At 43.1% G+C, this 21,818-nt stretch overlaps 1 protein-coding gene across 2 annotated transcripts in view; it reads right to left on the bottom strand.

Moving 5' to 3' along the window:
- CEP135 (centrosomal protein 135) overlaps positions 1-21,818 on the bottom strand; it is a 642,577-nt gene that overhangs the window by 83,009 nt on the left and 537,750 nt on the right. For both annotated transcript variants that reach the window (XM_069631620.1, XM_069631621.1), the window contains exon 24: positions 8,233-8,337. In XM_069631620.1, coding sequence (XP_069487721.1) covers positions 8,233-8,337 — 105 coding nt within the window. The remainder of the gene's footprint in view (positions 1-8,232; positions 8,338-21,818) is intronic.

Raw genomic sequence — 21,818 nt, forward strand, 5'->3', positions numbered from 1 at the left:
CTTGCGGGATTGTGAGATAGGCATTTTGCTTTCACAAAGAGGTTGCAGCCTCTACAACCAGGCTTTCTGGTGCTAGGTGCTTTGAAAGATATAGAAGGTCCGAAGTCGATGCTCTATATTTAGCTGTTAAACTTTTGTTAACTACTGGGATAACTTCAGGTGTTTCCCAGTTGGACGATGCCCTTTTATGGAAAGCTTTTTCACAGTAAAATCCAAGAAATTCGATGAATATCACGAAACCGTGCATTGCGTTACCGAAGTTGTGAAGCGCAGAAAAACGAAACCGAGCAACGGATGCTGCGCTTGCTGCTTATACCTGTGATGACATCGACACAGAGGCCTCTGAGGGACATTGACTCGACAGGCGTCGACGCACAGTGCCCTCTAGTGGGAATTTTTTTTTCAGAAGCAGCAAGCTGGATATTAGGAAATATCAAAGATAAGGAATACGTGGAAACCCTGGAAATTCAGCTAAAGTCACCTTAACTTCGCACTCTGTTGCGCAGACTATGACCACAATGATGACATCACAGATGACATCACTAATTACAATACAACAGTAACTGGCATTAAGCATGGCCTTCAGTCACGGTCAGTGTGCATGGCCAAATATATTTTAACACATGCATGGGTACTAGTTATAGCCTTCAGCTATGGACAGTGGTCACAACCTTCATTCATGTGCACTGACAGGCTACCAACCATGGATTTTGGCCTTTACCAGTGGATACAGCTTTCAACCGGATTATTCACTAGCCATGGACTTTAGCACAATACTGGCCACAATCTTTGGCTGTGCCCACTATATATCCTAACATATAAATGGGCCACTAGCCATGGCCTTTGACCTTGAGCAGTTTGTACATCTTTAGGCCATGTACACTGTATATTTTAAAATAATAAAATGCAATTAGCGATGACCTTCGTCCGTACCCACTGTGTATTACACAACACTAACCAGTCACTAGCTATGGCTTTTGACCATGCCCACTGTACAGTATATATTTTATAATATATTTATTTGTAATGTGCCCAACAGCCCACAGGCATCGGGCGCAGACATTAACACAGAGGACAACATAAGCACGGGACAAAAGACGACATAGAAGTACCCTAGTAGTTTAGAGGGCCGACGGAGAAAGAATAGAAACCTGGGAGTTTACTTGAAAAGATACGTTTGAGTTTTTTTTTAAATGACTCAAACTGGACGTTGCTCTGATTGCCAGGGGTAAGGAGTTCCAGAAAGAGGGTGCCATTGTCCGGAAGATCTACCTAATCCTCTAGCTCTCTTAACTCTACTTCCCTGCAGCTGGACAATTGAGGATGATCGCAGATTTCTGACCGGTGTGTACAGAAAGACCAGTGCGTTGAGGTATACAGGGGCCTTATCATATAGAGAGTGGTGAATTAGAAGCCCCATTTTAAACTGGATACGTTCCTGTACAGGTAGCCAGTATAGCTCTTTTCTGCTGTTGGAAATGTGAGATCTTCTTGGGATAGCCATAGCTATCCGAACTGCGTCATTCTGGATAACCTGACATGCTCGAAGGTTAGATTTTGATGCTCCCTTTAGTAAGATGTGACAATAGTCTAACCAAGACAGAATCGTTGCACGTGTGATGGTTACAGAATTCATTGTACTGAGAAATGGGCGTATAGCCCAAAGGAGCCTGAGATGGTAATTACAGGTCTTTCAAAGGTTTTGTACAGTGGCATCCGAATTAAGGGAGGCCTCCATGTAGACCACCAAGGTTTTCACTTTTGGTTGGGTCGGGATCTTATCGCCTTGGAGCAAAAAATTCACATAAGCGGATCCAATCTTGCACGAGGCTGGGTAGAGCCGAAGTCTTATACTCGGTCTTATTGCCGTTAAGACATAACCAACTGGATGGCATCTACTCCTCAAGGGTGTTGTAGATGTTATTTAATGTCAGTGAATCCTGATGGTAGTCCCCACTCAACTCGATGACCAACTGCGTGTCATCAGCATAGTTGGTAAAGAAGACCCATAAGTCTTCCAGTAAGGAGCAAAAGGAACACATATAAAGAGGAGAGGAGAGGTGACATCGATGGTCCTTGGGGAATGCCATATTTGATGGGGGAAACCGGAGAAGCTGCTGCACCCCATTGAATGTTGGACTCTCGATTCATCAAAAAGGACTTCACCCAATTGATCGTTTTTAGTGAACAAGCCCCTTGCTGTCGGAAGCACTCAAGTAGACGCTTGTGGTCCATGAGGTTGAACACCGCCGATAAATCCAGCAGGATCAACATCCTGGATTTCCCTGCTTCAACAATGTCTAGTAAATGGGATTGGAGGTCAACTAGTGCGGTCTTTGTGCTGTAGTGGGGGCGGAAACCTGACTGCCGGCCATGATGTTTATCATTAGATTCCATAAATGCTTGTAACTGGATCGTGGCTGCCCTATCTAAGATTTTCAACAAAAACTGGCTATTTGTAATTGGCCTAAGGTTCCTGGAGTCAGTGTGATGGTGACTTTCTTGAGATCAAGAGGGACCTCTTAGTCTCTGAAGGAGGCATTAACGAATTGTGTGAGAAAAGGTACAAACAGATCTCTATGTCCCAGGATGAGCTTGGGTGGAAGGAGATTGAGATGACAGGTTGTCAGGTGCATGGAGGAAAGCATAATGAACATCTCCATGGCTGAGATAGGGGAGGAGGAGAAACAAGGAACAGGTATGCAAGGATTTGGTGGGGGCCCCACAGATGGTCACTGAGCCCTATTGCTGACATGATTTTATCCCTAGCCCTAGACGCTTTCTCTTTGAAACCTGACGCTATGTGGGCACAGTCTCGATCTGAGACTGTAACTGGGAGTTCTGAAGCTTTCGTTTTTTCCAATGATTTTAAAATACTGAAAAGTTTACTGGTTGAACTGGAAGATTGCTCTATCTGTGAATTGAAGAAATTTGTATTCGTATCCACGATTAGTGCTTTGTAAGATTTGTCACATTTCTTCCATTCCAGCCGGGTGATATTGATTGGGAGTTTCATCCATGTTAATTCCAGCGCCCTTTTTTTCTTTTTTATAGCTTCCAACTCTGATGTGTACACTAAACAGCCACTAGCCATGGTCTTCAACACAATACTAGCCAGTGGCCAGAGCCTCTGGCTGTGCCAACTGTATATTCGGACATATTAATGGGCACCAGCTATGAACTTTAGCCATGGCCACTGACTACAGTATTCAATGTTGCCCACTGTATATTTTAACACAGTGATGGCTTTTAACCATGCACATTGGTATCTTTGAACTCTAACCGACCACTATGCCCTTTGGTGCTGGCCAATGACCCCAGTCTTGTCATGGCCAAGTCCACGGCCTAAATTGTTATTAAGGTAATCAAAGTTTTCATGAGCTAACTTATAAATGATATGTCTAATATCATTACTGATGTAATCAGTTATATACAGTGCAATTAGTGTTGTCACCAGTGATGGCATTTGGAATGTCATCATTGTTCTCATACAATATGTAATCAGTGATGTCAATAGTGATGTGATCTGTGATGTCATTATTGTGGTCATAGTCTGCGCAACAGGGAGCGCGAACTTAAGGTGTCGGTAGCTGAATTTCCAGGGTTTTGTTGCATTAAGTTCTCAACTTAACATCCTTGTAACTAACGTTTTTTCCTTGAATATCAAGGGTTTTGTTACAATGTATTGCTTGCCTAAGGTCCCTGCAACTAATGTTTTTTCCGTGAATTTCAAGGGTTTTGTTATTCCATACATAATTAACATTAATAACACAGACAATTTGGCTAATCAAAACAATGCATTATGTTTAGAAAGTAAAATAAGAAGCAATTGTGCAACCACATTCTCCCCAAATAAACCTGTTACAAAAAAATATGTTTGCATATGTACTTAACTTTTTAAAGTATTTATATGTATATGTACTGTTCACAAATATTTATTAAAGTGTTAAAGTAACTGTGTAGAAAGACTACACTAATATAGTTTTAAATAAATATGTCCAAGACTACTGCTCATACATATGTATTCTATACCTTTTTTTTTAATGGTTTTATAGCCGCATCTGCTAAGGATGCATGCGCGGCTACATGCAGGAACGACTCGGGGTTACCCGCATGTGTGAAATAAGCCAATAGACGTTGACATCCTTCAACGCCGCTACATATCTTTGCGCCTAATATGCCAGCCAATTATATCACGCGCTGCGGCTCCGCACCTACACATGATTTTTATGCGTGTCAATGAACGATCCAATCAAACGTTGGGATGTATTCACGCAAATACGCCCATGGCGTCTGACGTGACCCGCATGTGCGAAATGAGCCAATAGGACGTCAAACTCCCTTAATGCGTCTACCAATCTTCACGCAAGATCCACCAACCAATGAAATCCTTGCGCTGCAGCTCTGCGTCTACACGTGACTTTTATGTGCTTGAACAAACGCACCAATCAAACGTTGCAATATATTCACGTGGCTACGCCCATGCTGCTTGACAACATCCTTGAGTATGAGACTGAGAAGTAGAGGGCACCCAGACGTCATACTAATTCATTGTGGAGGCAATCATTTGAGGAATGTACGAGGGGTGTCCCTTACTTTGATAAAACAAGACATGGGAAAACTAATAGAACTATTTCTTCGCACCATTTTCATCTTTTCCAATCTCACTGAAAGGCAAAAATGGAGATGACCAACAGATTTAATGGTAAAATTGCGAAATCCCAGAGAAATGTTAATAATGTAGTTTCAGCATTCATGATAGACCACAAACAATTATGGATTTTGAACAACATACAGTTCAACATGGCCAATTTCTATAGACATGACGGAAGGAAATGCAGTGTTACTTTCATAACAACAAAACAGTACTCCTGATGTGCTAAAGTTCTACACATAGTGTACCCCAAAACAGTCCTTTTAAGGACTACTCATACATAAATACACAGATACAATAAATAACAAAAAATATTTTTTATTATACCTGCGGCTACAGTTAATTTTACCTTTTACCATAACCGCGGTTACATAAAGTCAGTTAAAAGGGGGACTGACTTAGTTTTATACCACAATCCAACGTAAATGATCAATACAGTACAACACTACTCATTAAAGTAACAGAAAAATAAGAAAGCATAGAAAAATACATAACAAACATTCCACAGCAACATAATATAATACCTTAAGTGAGAATACACAACCTAAAATACATTGTATGGCGCATCTAAAACTAGACTACAATGGCTCCTTTTTATATTAATTTTGTTAAACTATTTTCTTCTATTTTTCTCCAAAGTCTCACATGCTCAAAAGTCTGAAAACACACATCCAAAATAAAAAAAGACTCTCTAATACCTACCAGGTCACTGACGATGTGTCATGGTCATGAAGTCAGGGGCACAGGCATGCAAGGGTGACATGCAAAGAAGACCAAGTGGACACTGTCCTGGCGCCTTTGGCGCCAGGCTCATGAACAACAGTAATCAAGAACATCCATTTAACACCAAAAAGCTTTTATTATGGACATAGCACTTCAGATGCATTAACCTTGAACATTCCATCCATTAAGCAGATGCAGTAACATTGAAATAAATCTTCATCTTGGCACCGCAGCACGACACGCTGCATCGTCGGCAGCAGCGCCTGCAAGGAAAAACAGAAGACAAGGTAAGACATCGAAAAAACGGTCAGTTTAAGGTTGTGCTTCGCCATACTTCGCGCTTTTCCTTAAACCATCACTTACCGGCTGTCGAACGTTGCAGTAGCATCCTTCTTCCATCCGGCCGCGTCTCGCATCACACAGCTGTATTGAGGCTGCATTGCCATCTAACAGGCCACATTTCCATCTAAGGGAAGAAAACAGAAGAGCGACATTATTGCGGGCATAAATAGGAGCAACATATAAAGACATTAAACAGAACGAACAGAATCACAAGAGCTCAAGAAACACTTACCAATCATAAGGAGAAGCATAGTCGCAGCTGGACTGGACTAATCCTTATCAGGGATCAGTGAAGGAACTAGATCCCATTCGACGCTCCCCTGCCAGAATTAGCAGGACGTAGAGCTTATCTTCCATAATTCACAGGTGAGCTTTATGGGCAGGTGTATGCTAACAGAAACTGTACTTTGGGGAGAAGGGTTCGAGAGGTACAACAATCACGGATTGGCGCACTCACACACTCTTATCTCCACACAGGAGCAGTATCACCACGTATCACTGCTCACAGCTTTTCTACTGAGGGAGAGTCCTGAAGGGGGTGATTCAAGTTCAGAGAGGGCTGCAACTGTGCCCCAACGCCTCCGCAGAGACCAGGTGAGCGTAACACGATGGCCTCTGTCTGTGGCCAGTGATTTTGCAACCCTGACGTCACTATACCTATACAAATAACTTTCAAAAATAAATGAAACACAGACACCCCCAAAAAATAAAGCCACGAATATAGAATTACTCTCACTTGAGGGTATATGTAGTCCTTTGTAGCCTCGGGTATAGCCGCGAATATCAGCAAAACTAGCAAAAAACGAAATGCTTCCCTGCCCCCCAGGCCATCACCACGTGCCCCCTCATCTGTGCCAGCTACAACCCACTCCCCAGACGACCTCCTTAATTCACCTGTCCTCTCCCTTTCACCCCAAAACACACGCTGCTTCTGTGATGGAGTTTGCTTTCAGATGTCGTCTATTCGTGGCTATAGCTGATGCTACAGACCCCCTCCAACTCTCAAGTTTCACTTGGTGCCTTCTAGCCATCCCCCACCTCTACCCCGATGACATTTGTATATTTTCTGACCCACCTATAGCTTTTTACTGTGTTTCATTTTCCCATAACCTCGGTTATAGCTGCAAATATCTCTCGCATCAGAGAAAAACAAAATAGAGGTTGTTTCATTTCTGAAAACCATGATCCTGCAATGCATCTTGGGAGACATCTCTATTTTTTGCGGGAAGAGGGCACCCCCTTCTCAGTCAAATATTTAAATAACTACTACACAGAATAACCCCAAACCATGCTTAGCGTGCGAGGCAACGCTTTGTGCCCAAGTTGTGTCGGACCTGGTCCTGTTTTTTTTTTTTAACGCTAACAACTAATTTTTCTAACAAATATTTATGAAACATTCCAGTCTCGGGAGGCCCACAGACATTTAATCACTTTGGAAATGTCGGTCAAATCAGTAACTTGAATTAAAAGTTATTAACAATAGAATTTTGAGGGGTTTATATTTGTCTCCGACGCACCTTAACATATAAAAGGGACATTTGTGGATATGTGTGTGCGTCTGTTTGAAATGTTCAGCATAATTTTCCAACATGCTACAAACATGAAATTTGGCATGTGGGTAGGTTCCATGGTGTAGACAATGTAATAAAATATACCCTTTTCGTATTTTTCCTTATAAGCGGTTTGCAATACGTACCCCTGCCATATGGCTCTTCGTGCTGTAGTTGTACCTTCATTGTTCCTAAAGTTCAGCAGTTCATGAAAACCTCAGCAGTTCATTTTTACTAAACTTTCCACACTATCAGCATTCTAGTTGACCCTAGCAACACACACGTTTTAAGTCACTCGGGTGACACAAAACGGTTCTATTGTAGTAATGCGGGTGACAGAAAACGGTGCATGTCTCTTCAATTGTGTCCGCAATGACGTTGTCCATCACATCGTGGTGAATCTCTCATGACAATTACAGAAACTTCATTTCCCACAGAAGTTGATGAATGTATGTCATCTCAACAGTACAAAGCTTACATGCTTCAGCCCCACACGTACAGCACTTATATTGAGATCGCTGCTGCCTTTGCTGTAGGTCGGGACACCAATAATGTTGTCAACGCTCCAACTCAAAGTAGCTGGATTTGATTTACGGGATTCATGCTTTTCTCATGGTCGGCTTTATTTGGCCTGCTCCAGAGTTAGAAACAAAGACACTTTGTTCACACTAGCTCCTACAGAAAAGACTAGCAATATTGTCTACAAATAATTATTTGTTTAATTCATTAAACTAACTCCAAAGTAGTACTGTAGTAGGAATTACTGCGCGAAGCACGGGTACACCTGCTAGTATTGAATAAAAGGAGAGGTAGAACATCCATGTTAACATGAATAATGGAGAATTTGTAATAATTCTCATTAGAGTCTGGCCCTTTAAGAATCTGAAAAAACGAACAAAATGCTAATATTTTTTATTAAAAGGAAAATACATACATACTTAAAAAAAACAAAGCTTTGCTTACCTTTCAAAACGTTCTGTGGTAAGCTGTCGCTTTACAATGTCATGGTCTGTCTGCAGCTGTGAAAGCTTATTTCGCAGCATGGCGGCTTCACGAGTATTACTGTTTCTGAGGAAAAAAAGAAATAAGAACATTACTTTAAATCAAGTCTTTTTAGCTTTGCAAAATAGTTACATTTTTACAAAGTTCTGATACAGTCTTGTTCACTTTTTCCAGGGCCTCAACTTCTACCATTAGACAATTCCATGTTTTTTATTTTTAAAAAAAGGAGACTTCCTTACAGAATGTATCTGGAATTTGTCCAAGATTGCTTGGTTGCCGAGACTTTTGTGAGGTTTGGGCCTGCTAGTAAAATTGTTTTATTCGGAGCGGTCCATGAGAAGATGCCAGAGGCCAGATGTTTTCCATTTAGGATCTATGGATTAGCAAATAAAAAACCTTTTGGCTATAGTTGGAACGTCTACAGTTTTAACAAGTATTGGCAAAGTCAACAGTTTGAGCTTTTGTGTAGGCATGCGAAAGGCACTTGTCAGGCAAGTCGTATTAACTGGCCATTGATAGTAGCGGTGCAAAATGGTGCGAGTACCTGGGCATCTAATAGCAGTGCCTGGCAATTGCCTAATACTGATATACAAGCCAAAACTGTTGGCTTTGCCAATGCTTGGTTTTAACAGGTCTTCAGTGAAGGATATGTATAGTGCTTATAAATCGAATGGCTGAAGGCAGTCCTGGTTAAGACATTTTTACTACACCAATGATGCGTTTACACCTCCAATTAAGCCATTAAATCTCAGAGACAGCTTTGAAAAAAACACTGGCAGGCACTTTGAGTGCAACGTTTGATGGTAAAGCTTGATTAAAGGGATTAGCACCCATGAGGAGGTGTTTTGTGCGGGGAGCGGCAGGAACTGTGGGGAAATGGACAGAGATTAGCATGGCCAGGGGCAGTCAATGGGTGACCAAATAACCAAACACCTGCAGAATTTGGCTCTCTCCTTCTATGCCATTTCTCCCTATGTGTGTGTACTCTAATGCAAGAGTTTCGGCTCATAGGTGGCACGAGCTCCACCTAATAGCCCAAACTAATAAATATGAGAAAGGGTTGAACTGGATTAGGGAAGACAGGAATATTTAAAATCTTGCTAGGTATAAGAACAGCATCTCAAAATGCCTGCACATCACCAACGTGTTGTTTAGCAGGCCCCAATTTGTCTCCAGTAGCATGCCACAAGGTCAGGATTTGCTAAGTGCAATATGCCAGGCCAATGGTAAGCAGGTCGGGATTTAAGGGGCAAACTAACATTACGAATAGACGAAGAGACAAAAACAGAATTGGAGAAGGTTGTGTGAAACACAGCCTAAATGGAATTGGCTTACAATGCCGTCCTCTACCTGAGACACTGCCAGGCGATGCTGCGATTAACATTTGGCAAAAAGCGACTATAAGAGAGTGCACTATCAGCACGTGTAGATGAATTGTGGGTATGTCTGAAGGTCATGACTGGGGACCTAGCTACGACTCATTCTAGAGACAGTAATTCAAAAACTCTTCAAGGGAGCAGCTTTAAAGTGAAAGGCTGCACACTGTGCTCTTCAGACTTGAGCACCCACACATGAGTGTGTTGATTTAAGACTTCTCAAGATTGAATGAAGCGAAAGGAGTCCAACGACACAAAATTTCAGCGACTATTTAAGGAACCAGGTGTATTGGTTTTTCTTTTTTAACGGTAATAACTTATTTTTCGAACAAATCTTTACGAAACGATGCAGTCTGGGTGGGGGGCCCACAGACATTTAATCACTTTCGAAATGTCGGTCAAATCAGTTACTTTGCAGTGCATTGGTATCATAACCTCCAACATGTTAAGATGGAACATCTATGGGCAGCCCTGTGGTGTTAAACATCCATCTCATGGATTCTAAGAGTAGACCACTGTCTGGTGTAGACCCAATCCAAAGTAAACATTTGCTTGGAAAAGTACAAGTAAGCTTCTTAAAGAAAAACACCTACTTGCGTTACAACATGTGTATGTAATACACAAGGCCTGAAATTAACTACGATCTTATGAGAAGAAATGTGCCAATCACATTATATGTTTTTTTCGCTAGAAGACATAACGCCCCGCATTGAACATTCCCATAAAATAATGTTTCTATACTAGGGGATGACAGTAGCCTTGATGAATTGAATTTTCAAAACCTTTCACGACTAACATGATGCTTTGTGCTGTGGTTACGATCCCTTGGTAACATGTTTGCTTCGTTAGAAGACATAACGCCCCACATTGAACAAACCCATATTAGGGTGAACATATGCTCTCACCACTAGCCATTGGCTAGTGATATTTCACCATCGTGTAAAGTATGAAATGGTGTGCTGTCTGTTTATATGTTTAGAATTGAGGTGTCGAGTGACTGGATGGCTAGTAGCTTGCAACTTGAATTGTTGCCTTCTGCCCATAAAAGAAAGTTTCTATATGGTGGGATGACAGCAATATTGAAGAAATACTGGCCAGAATTTTCAAGACCTTTCATGACTAACATGATGGCCTGTGTCGTAGTTACCTCTGAAATGGAGGCTCCCAATACTGTGGTTACATTCTTTGCTACAGGATAAACAGCCTGTGGTGGGGTGTACAGTGTTAAATGGTAAGATCATATGTACAAGTTGGCATAGGTGTAAATCTATGGAAACATTTTGGTGTACTGACATGTGAGATTTCACCTAGCCCCAGCTAATGTTTAATGCACTTTAGATACATACATTACTTATACTATATTTGTAAACGACTACATAAGATGGACCACACTAAATCAGATCGGTGTCTTAGACGTGTTGCCCAATCTGTTGAATTTCATCTTCTAGCTTGGTCTTGAGATCATATACAGCAGATGCTATATAGTGGGGCTAATTATCCACTGTAGACTACGTGTGCCATTGATTGGTTGCTTGCAGGCCTTTTCATAGATAAGCCAGAACCTAACACTGAATTTGTATGCATCTTGCCTTAGTGGTAGCCTGACGCAGGATATCTATACAACTGGACACAACTGAACGGCCACAAATGCAGACTGGTTAATGGATATGACTTATGGGAGAGAACTGGACATTTGCAATTTGTATAGATCCAGATGCAGACCTAAAATATACAGACATCCATTTGGACATATTTAAATATGCCAGGAGACGATACCACTGCAACTGATGATGAATCTAACGAGTAATATTAGTTATGGTGCCTAGCCAGAAGATAAAGCATTTGGTGTATACCACCTACAATGGTCCCTTTGGACTTGATGTTTCTTTTAATGTTTTTTTCCCTTGGCTTTGAAAAGACATTGAACAACAGCTGACGCAAGGATGGGTGGCTTAAGAAGGCGGGGAGAAGTGACTTAAAAAAAAAGAATTGAGTAAAGCAGGCCCTCATTTACTTCATGGTTTTTGACATGCAAAAAATAACATTTAAATGCCCATTCTAACTGTGTGCTACTTCCATAACACATTACAACCAAACAATTGAGATTGAGCAACTAGTACTAGAACAGGAAAGGAAAAGATGGGAATTAGATTGCAAACGTACTGATTAAGAAAAGCTATTTGAAAAATCTACCAAGGGGCGTAGAATGCACCAACATGCGGGTGTACAGAATAGTATATTATTCAGCTGAATGCAGAGTCAAATACGTTTTTGTATCACATAATTCAAAATCTGACCGACCAGGTTGAAAGTCACATTTATTTAGGCAATGTCAGCCAAAATTAATTACAATATGTATTCATCCAGCTAAAACTGAAATTCTGGTTGTTGGGAAGCCAGCAGGCACCGGTCAATTGAACTCTGGCAACCTCAGCTCGTTACCTGGCCTCTGCTGTTCCTAGTGCTGAACATTTCTTCTGAACCCACATTTGTCTATGGGAAAAGATACTAGGGCAGTTGCGAAGAGACTTTTGTCCTTAAAATATTAAAGATACTTTTTCCATTCCTGGGATTCCTTGATAAGGTCCAATATGTTATCCCACTTCTTTTTGTCCTGTCTAGATTATGCCAACAGTGCATATCTGGGTTTGCCAGAATTCAATTTTAATAGACTCCAGAGACTGTAGAATGCGGCAGCCCGCTTAGTAACTAAGTCACAACTTCAGAATCATATTACTTCTGTTTGTCTTACCATTGGATAGCAGAATCAAATTTAAAGCACTCTGCATGACATTCAGAGCCTTGTATGTAGTAAGCTCAATGCCTTTAGAGTAGACATTTATAAATGATGCTGCAACTAGCTCGCTACAAATATCTTGGTGAACATACCTTCCCACTACGTGGGGCCTCTGAGTGAATTACTTATCGTTCACACTGAGAAAACGTGATGAACACTTAGAATTCAGAAGGGCCTTACGCACGCTTCTTATCACACCATAATATTCCTTTTCCTCCCTATCACCTCATATCAGTCTATTATCACTTTTCATTTTTACAATGCCTCACTAGCCGTTCCTATCCTTAAAGCCCTGAATAGTGGATACACAACCAATACTTTCCTTTTGAGAAAAGAAGGCAAAACCCAAAGAAATGCATTGGTGTCCCCACCATTTTAACACAACAGAGACAAGTTATAGCACTCCTTCTTGCCTTCTTCCTAAACCAATCACAGAACCAACAGGAAAAATGCTACATCAATAATTAAAGAAAAGCAATCGTGTTTTTTGATTGTTGAGGAAACTGAAATATAATTCCAGACCGCAACCCAACAAATTCTACAAATTGGAGCACATGCTGTGCTTCACTTCATTTTCAAATGCTATGCATTTTAATAGGTATTTATTTTCACTTGACACCAATTAAAAACATTTCCAATATGTATTGATCATGTTATGTTATGTGGATTTATCCCACACACCTCTGCCATTTTCATGGTCTCCAGGGCCCACGTGGCTCTGTAGGAAAAGTGGGTAGGGTTGGTTAGTAAGGGAGCGAGTGATAGGATAGAATGTGTGCTTATCTGTTCATGCGTGCAGAACCAGGAGGAACTGATGCCTGTGCAAGCAAGCTTTCTGCGTGTGCTTTATGTGCACTGGGCTTGTTGTGTACGTAAGGGTGCTGTATGGTCCTACATGAAGTTGAAGAACTCGGAATGCAGAGCTTGGTAAAATTTGTACGCGTCGAATCAGAGAAGCTGGCTGTGCCAGAAACGGCACATTACAATAATCAAGAGATGATAGTACTAACAAGGAAGTCACCGGTGCCTGAAAATGAGGGGGCAAGAACGGCAAAGCTTTGCGCAGTATCTTAAGCTTGAGATGCCTCACCTGGCAGATTTCACTGACCTGGGCTGCCATATATAAGGAGGAGGCGATTTTTACATATTTATTAATAAATAAACATATATTACATTACAATCAAATACATTTCACAGAACCATGTACATAACTGGTCACCTTCTCATCTCACAGGTACATTGCATTGCCGTTGAACTATATACTCGCATAGATTTCACAGACTAGAACATGGATTATATGTATAGAAAGCTGTCAATTTAAAACCACTTGAAAATCTGTCCCAGATTTCTTCATACTGGTTACTCTGTATTTCTGTACAGAATCACTCTCTCCATTAATGACATTCGTTGCATATCGATAAGTCATGCATTGACTGAAGGACCTAGCTCATTTTCCCATTCTCGCAATATAATTTATTTCGCTGTTAGAGAAGCTCTGAAGAACCAGCACCTCTGTGGGTTTGACAAGTCAGTTAGTACATCCTCTTTCCCCATTATATTATAATGGTTGTATAGTCGTAATCGATATCCAATCTCAAAACCATGTTCATATTTATTGCAATTTCTTTCCAGAACTCCCTCAAAACGTTGCACTCCCACATCATAAACTCAAATTTGCCCTCCATATGCTTGCACCTCCAACATGCTTCTGACTATCAAACCTACAAAATAACGCCCTTAGAGCCGCCTTAGGCATAAACAAAAGGGAACATATCTCCTCCACTAAACAACAATACAAATGGCTCTCCACCGACAATAAAATTCACCTAAAAATGCTCTCCTTGACGCACAAAGCCCTCAACAACGCTGCCCCCATTTACCTGATGGACAAAATAAGAAGAAAAATCTCTAGCAGACCTACAAGAACTCCCAACTCCAACTGCCTGGAAATTCCAAGATTTAAACTTGCCAAAATTGGCGGCACAAGCTTCCCTGTGCTAGCAGCTAAATGGTGGAATGGCCTGCCACACAACCTCAGATCAGACCAACCTTTCCTCACTTTAGAACGAATCTTATCAAACACCTCAATGACAACAACATGTAAGGTTTGAAAGACTAATTTGTGTTATGTTACTTTCTGAATGTACATATGTACCATCAAAGACTTATCACTATTGTACATTTTTAATTATGTAACATTGTAATTTGCTGTAACACTGTAATTTCTATGCAACATTGTAAGCTTCGTATATTCTGTTCACTGCGCCCGGTTACCCTTGGGTCTGGCGCGCAATACAAATGAATAAACAAACAAACAAACCCCTTGCATGGAGTTTAAGCCAAGTCCAGTATATTCTGTTTAAAATGCTTACGGTCCACGCATGCTCAGTCATTACTTAACAGATATGATTTTTTGACACCATGAATGTGGTGTGCCTGTCTTTTTGGGGATCCAGGGGTGCAGTTCATTTAACTTTATGTGAGCTAGGCTTACTGAAATAAAAGAACAAAGAGAAGTCATTTCACGAGCGACTTCAAAAGGGACGGAAAGAGCATGAACCCAGCAGACGGAAAGAACAAGCACCCAGCGGACACTATGCGTTTTTATTGTATAAACTCCCAGGATTGTAATAATCACTAAATACGGTGCCATTGTAACCCTCCTCCCCCACACTGAATGTTTTCAAGGTTGCACGTTATTGTACATTTCCTTTCACAGAACACATTGCCTGGGCCTGCCCCCTGCTGCACTGGCTAATGTGCATGCTGGTGGGAGCGGACTGGGATCTTTAGTTTAGAGAGAGCTGACACAGGATAGTGGGAGGGGGCTCAGGCGGGTAAAGACACACGAGGGGGGCTTTAGATGCGATCACACCCTGTCTCGAGTAATTGGAGTCAGCCATCTGCATATAGAAAGAGCGACTCGTCCACTGCCTGAAGTCCACATAGGTGAAGTCATCAAATAATCCACTTCAATATGTTCACAACAATATTGGGTCATGCTTCTTGAGAGAGCCATTGCAGGGGTATGTGGCAATAGAAAGGGACACAAGAAATAGAGCGCACAGTATTTTCATTTACAACAAAAGATGCATTCATCATGGGACCTTAAAGAAGTGCTCGATATTTATGCAGCAAAGATGTTCTATGTTTGCTCAAACGTGGCATGGACAGTGGCAGAGATTGAGTGACAGTGGGACAAAGGAAGCTGTTAGAGGTGTCATCTTGCAGGGGGTGGAGGAAAGAGGTGGTAGCTGGCAGGGGGTTAGAGGTGGTAGTGGGCAGATGGTGGGAGGAGAGAGGTGGTAGTGGGCGGAGGGTTAGAGGTGGTAGTGGGCAGGTGGAGGGAGGAGAGAGGTGGTAGTGGGCAGAGGGTTAGAGGTGGTAGTGAGCAGATGGTGGGAGGAGAGCGGTGGTTTTGGGGAGGGGGTTAGAGGTGGTAGTAGGCAGGTGGTGGGAGGAGAGAGGTGGTAGTGGGCAGGGGGTGGAGAGAGGTGGCATCTTGCAGGGGGTGGAGGAGAGAGGTGGTAGCTGGCAGGGGGTTTAGAGGTGGTAGTGGGCAGATGGTGGGAGGGGAGAGGTGGTATGGTGGCATGAGAGAGATGGTAGTGGACAGGGGGTGGAGGAGAAAGGTGGTAGTTGGGAGGAGAGGTGGAGCAGAGAAGTGGTAGCTGGCGAGAGCTTCGACCGCTTTGGCGTGGCAGCCAGTTCGGTGCGCCCATTTTTTCTTATTTATTTTTTCGGTGCACCCATTTTCTCTTATTTTTAAAAAACCAAAGGCTCATGGATTATCACTTGACACACAACCACACTCAGTGGGAGGCTAGGTGCCCCAGAGGGTGAGCGGCCGCTTGGCGCTCACATAAGTTGCAGAAAAGGCCCACTGCACTCACCACACTGAGATGGGTCACATCTCGGACCTTCAATTCTGGTTTTAGGTAACCGGTCCGGGGTCAGGCGTTCACAAAAGCCCCGACACTCAGATTGATGAAGTAAACGTTCAGGACTGCATTTGGAGGCAGTTGGATGGTGTGGGGGTCTTATCATTGTGCAACAGGTGTGGGCATGGAGTGGCTGTCATTATAACAGTCTTTATGAATTATGGAATAGTTGAATGACAGCATGTTGAGGAAGTGACAGTAATGTAATGTATCCAAAAGCATTATAAAGCCCAGCACTACAGCCAGAAGGCATCTAGGTGCTAAGAAACAGACTGTAGGAGAGTACACTCCAGAAATCCTAATAGGAAGAAACTACAAAAGTTAAGTCTCAAGAGATTTCCAAAATGCTAAATGATCATGAATGCTTCTAAAATGATTTGTGGAGAAAGCACGACCACTGACCCGGATCTTTAGAAGCAAAGGACCAACAGAAGTTTTTGAGACTCCGAACGGAGCTGCCTTGAGGGAGTGTATGGAATGAGTCATCTGCAGATACTCAGCGCCCAACGAATAGAAGGCCTGATGAGAAATGCAGAGAGTCTTAAACTCGATGCCACTATGCACAGGAAGCCAATGCAGTTGATGAAGATCTTGGGAGAGGGACATTCCACCAACTCCAAGAGCCAGTGGTTCCATGCAAAAATGTTTCCTGACAAAAAAGTCATTGTTTTTTGCGGAGACATTATTACATTGCACATGCAGGGACACTCCTGCAACCCGCAATTTCTTTTCTTTTTTTTAAACAAGGGGAGAAGTGGACATCCCCGCAACCTGTCCCCATAAATAATGTCACCATATATAATGTCGCCAATGGCTTATCCTGGCGACATTATTTATGGGGACATTATTACCCGATACCGAGCCAGGTAGGCTGCAGCATTCTGAAGGAGCTCTTTGAACCAAGTAAGGTGGCTGGCCAACATTCAGTAATCAATAGACCCAAGAATTGAAGCTGCAGCAACCTTTGCTCGAGACTCGGAGGGTGAAAATGGCAGCGTCTTCCAAAAAATGTTAAGCTTTAAAAACCCAGAGTTTAATACTGATGCAATCTGCAGCTCCCTGGAGCCTGAGGACTTAACTTTAACACCAAGACTTTTGATAGAATTGACAGCAGCTGGACACGGGCCAAAAGAATCTGGCTAAAAGTCAGTGGTACAGGCTGCGATTCAGCGGCACCAGTTACCATAATCGCGGTCTTTGCAATGTTCAACTTCAACCATTTATTGGCCATCCAGTCCCCCACTGCTGTAAGAATTCCTCAATCGGGATGGGGGATCACTTTCTAGAAAATCAAGCCTTAAGAGTACTTGTGTATCATCGGCATAGTTATTGAACCATACCTTATTATGTAGTTATCTTAAGTCAGGAATATCTCGGCTATTAATACACCATCATACTTGAGGACAGTGACCAGGCTCAGGATGAAGGCCTGTCTAATAAGGAAAAAAAGACTTGAAAGGGAGGCACCACATGCTGAGATATATACCCTGGATAATCCGAGGAATGGGAACAGTGAAGAAGGAAAGGAGGTGATAAGAAGCACATTTTTGTGTGTGTAAAAAATGAAGGAATACAGCATCAAAGCTAAAGAGTGCTGTAGAAAGCCAAATCAGGATCAATAACATCAGAAACTGCTCATCCCTTAACAGGTTTCTTCATTACATTTGAGTGTTGTTTAATTCAATGTTCCCAGTAGACCGTGGTTAAGTATGCATATGTCACTTTATTTGTAACTCTCCGCCCTCGACCCCATCTACCGCCTGTAGATCCTTACTGTGCAGGCAGACTGAGCTCCTTCTATACTATATGAACAAACAGTGTATTGTGCACTTGTAAGCTTTGGCACCACACAGCCACTGAGTACATGGGAGACATTGACCCCGTACTCCCAGATCCACTAGGGCAGGAGTGTCATTTGCCCAGTGGGTATACTGCATGTATTTTATGAGGGTGACCAAAAACAGACAAAAAAGGATTGAGTCCTGTGTGCTTTTAAGCCGCAGGCCTTTAAATCACTTGGCGTGAGATGGCTTCTAGGTCCTGTCCTGCTAGGCTGAGACTTGGTGAAGTGTTAGCATCTGTCTTGTAAAATTAGCACGTGCTGATCACTTCAAAGTAGAAAGGACTCCACATGATTGGACCACTTGAGCCTTAATTGCAGGGTGGAGGGGGAAGGAGAGGGGTGGACAGGCAAAGCTGTTTGGCAGGTGCAGAAGAAGCAGGGGCAAGGTGGAGATCCAAAAGCAGAATGCCGAGAAAGACAGCTCCGGAGGAAAGGCGACTGTTGCAGAAATGTTATAGGTTTAGAATTGCCAGTTAATCCTGTGGCTTTTTTTCCATTTCTTGCTGCAAGACATGGTTTGTTTCAACCTGGACATGGGCAGGGCTCCCTCTCTTTGCTTAGTGTCGGAATTTCTGCCTCCGTAGCGCAAAACATAAGTTGGCACCCAAGCTTGTAAGGTCAGGTTTTTCCAATTATCCGTACAGTAAGGCTAGTTGTTTACGTCTGGTTTCGTAAGGTTTGATCATTTGGTTTGGCAGTTATGAGGAGTGCTCTGCATTTCAGACGAGAACAGGTTTTACGTGTCATTGCCATAAAGACACTCTCCTAGCCGATTTGTGGATGGGTAGCGCTGCGTGGGCTTGCTGGGTGAACAGTATCTCTGTGCAAATGTGTTTGGAGCCTGCTGTGTTTCCCCGTCTCTCCAAGGGGACCTCCTTGAGCTGATGAGAGCCACTCCAGACACCTATATAACTGGATTGGCCCCTGCTGCCGGAACACCTACGCGCATCCAGGATAATGTGGCAAGTCGGAAGAAGGAGTCAGACATACTCTGGACAGGTTGACTTTCTCTTGATGAAATTATAAAGAAAAGGCCTATCTCCCCCTAATGCTAGAGGGGGTTCCCTGCCTTACTAAAGTAACTGAAGGTGCTTGTCTGTCGTCACAAATTGTCAAGTAAATGTCCTCAGTCCTAAACGCAACTCTATGTGACCCTCCCACTAACACAAACAGCTAAAGTCGGGCAAAAGAATGTCTCTCATCTCCTGGTCGTTTCCCTTTCTGCCTTCTTGGCAGTGGCTTTCTCTCAGGGTTTTTATTTTAGCTCCTTATATCGTCAATAAACAAAATCTCTGTTTCTGAAATATGTTGCTTATGCTGATTTTCTTTGACACTCGCAGTTTCCTTCATGAGTTCTTGTAGCTAATCCTAGCTGTTCATTGGTCTTTTACTCTCTTTAGTGTTATGCTTATAATGATTCTCCTGAACATACTGTCTCACATTCTTTACTTTCAGGTTTCTCACACCCCGAGATCCAACCTTTCTTAAGGTTTTATTTGTGTTAGGAATCCCCCCTCCTGGGTTTCTCTATTGGTTTCTTTCTCTTGTTATTTAATTCACTTGGCAGTTTCAAATCACAATTCCTTTGACCCTTAGATATGGAGGGTCTTCCCCACCCTTCACCACTGAGCTGCTATTCCTCTCTTTCCAGGGTATTCGTTTCCACCTTTCCTTCATTTCCCACTCACCCCTGTTTGTCAAACTCTTCATTTGTTCCTCATATATTGACTTATTCAGGTTTACTATTCGAATGTAGCCCTCAGGCCTTTCACTCGTTCCACTCCTTACAATAGGTTGCCCCGGCGGCCTCCCGCTTCTCCTATTTTCCCCTGTACCATTGTTGTCCCGGGTGACATATATGCATGGCTCGGCACTTGCTGGGGTAACCTGCCTCGTGTTTTCGGTCTCGGGTTTCTCCAACCTTCTGTTCCTTGCGTCTCTGTCGGCTACTGTAGTCGAGGGATGCTGGCCAGTGGGAGGTGTCGGCGCTCCCTGCTGTAGGGGTTTTGGCATTGTTCGGCAGGTGTCTGGCACACCGCAGGATGGTCCTGGTCACACCACCACATCGGACAGGTTTTCTCTCCCCATCTTCACAACGGCTTCCCCGTTGTCTACTTCGCCGGGCCTCCAGTGTCTTCAGCTGGCGTTCTTCAGTTTGTCGAACAGGCGCAGGTTCCACGGTTTCCTCCTAGTCTGCCTCTCCAAGGCTTGATTATGCTAGGGGGGTTCCCCTGTGCACCATAATCTCTCTCCTCTTTTGATCCACTCATCCCAATTACATACAGATCTCTTCTTAAGAGATATTCTTTATGGAAGACACTCCCATATATGCATATAAGGTTGATGGTCTAGAGAGTTCCTCGTGGAAATGAGAGTAATTGTCCCCTAAGAGGAAGTCACTCCCAGTTTGGTTCAACTTGGCCAGACCCCTAGGGAGAGTCTTGCAGAGTGGACTCACCTCCCTAGCCTCAAAAGGGGTGGGTCCAACCAGGAGAGAAGGGACAAATACCTTTAATTTGTCACAATAACTAAGGGGATGCAACCCTAGATTGGTAGGCACTGCCTCAATTGCTGCCCGTCTCCCAGTGAGTGGCGATTCTCTACAAACCGCATTTCTCCATCTCTCTCACTGAAACCCAGACATGCGATGCTAACTGTGAATCCCTTCTAGTAAAACTCTTGCTAGCATCAACACTCACTCACAGCTTCGTATACAGACCCCCTGAATATGACAGACATTTTGCCAACAATCTCTGTGACTCAATAGCTACCATTCAGGTAAATCACCCAACATTCACACTACTGGGAGACTTCAATATATGGTTTGACGTGCCGAACAACCCTATGACCCCACCCCTGGACGACAGTCTTGAGGCACTCAACCTCTCCCGTCATAGCACAGGTCCAACTCACTCAGGTGGTCACACCCTTGATGCGATCTTCAGCAGTAAGGAGCTCGTCTCTACATCCAGTCCCAAGCCACTTATCTGGACAGACCACTCTGCCATCCCTTTCTCTATCCACACACCAGCCCATCCTACCACGGCTCCCCCTACCCTCACCTTTGATCACAAACGCTGGAACAAGGTCAGGGAACTCCCCGACCTAGCCGAAACCCTGCTACTCTGTCCCCCAACTACGCTGACCTGTGGTAGACTTTTAACCATCGAATCCTTTGACTCCTGGATTAAAGAATCACTAATTCCTCTCACCCCCTGACGCCCTGCAACCTCACGCAAAGGACTGTACCCCAAATGGTTCACGCCCCACCTAAAGACTTTCAAAAGTCGTAACTCTTGAGAGCAAATGGTGAGCTTCTAAAACCGCTCTCAACAGATCTATGTTTGTCCGCATAACACTGAAAGTTGGACCAGAAAGTAGCGATGCGGTCGGCAAGCTGTGCCAGGGAGTGAACAGCCAGGAAGAAAGGTTAGACAGCTCGGGAACACCACAAGTAGAGAGACACAGATAGAAGAGAGGAAGGATCCTAGTTGTACCTGAGAGGGTTGGTCAGTGAGAAAGGAGGTAAGCCTTAGCAGGGCCTGATTAGTGATACATAGGTTATCACGGAGGCGATGCAGGATGGCATG

This window comes from Ambystoma mexicanum, chromosome 6q (genome assembly GCF_040938575.1).
Source record: "Ambystoma mexicanum isolate Mex_15411 chromosome 6q, UKY_AmexF1_1, whole genome shotgun sequence".
NCBI classification, from domain to species: Eukaryota; Metazoa; Chordata; class Amphibia; order Caudata; family Ambystomatidae; genus Ambystoma; species Ambystoma mexicanum.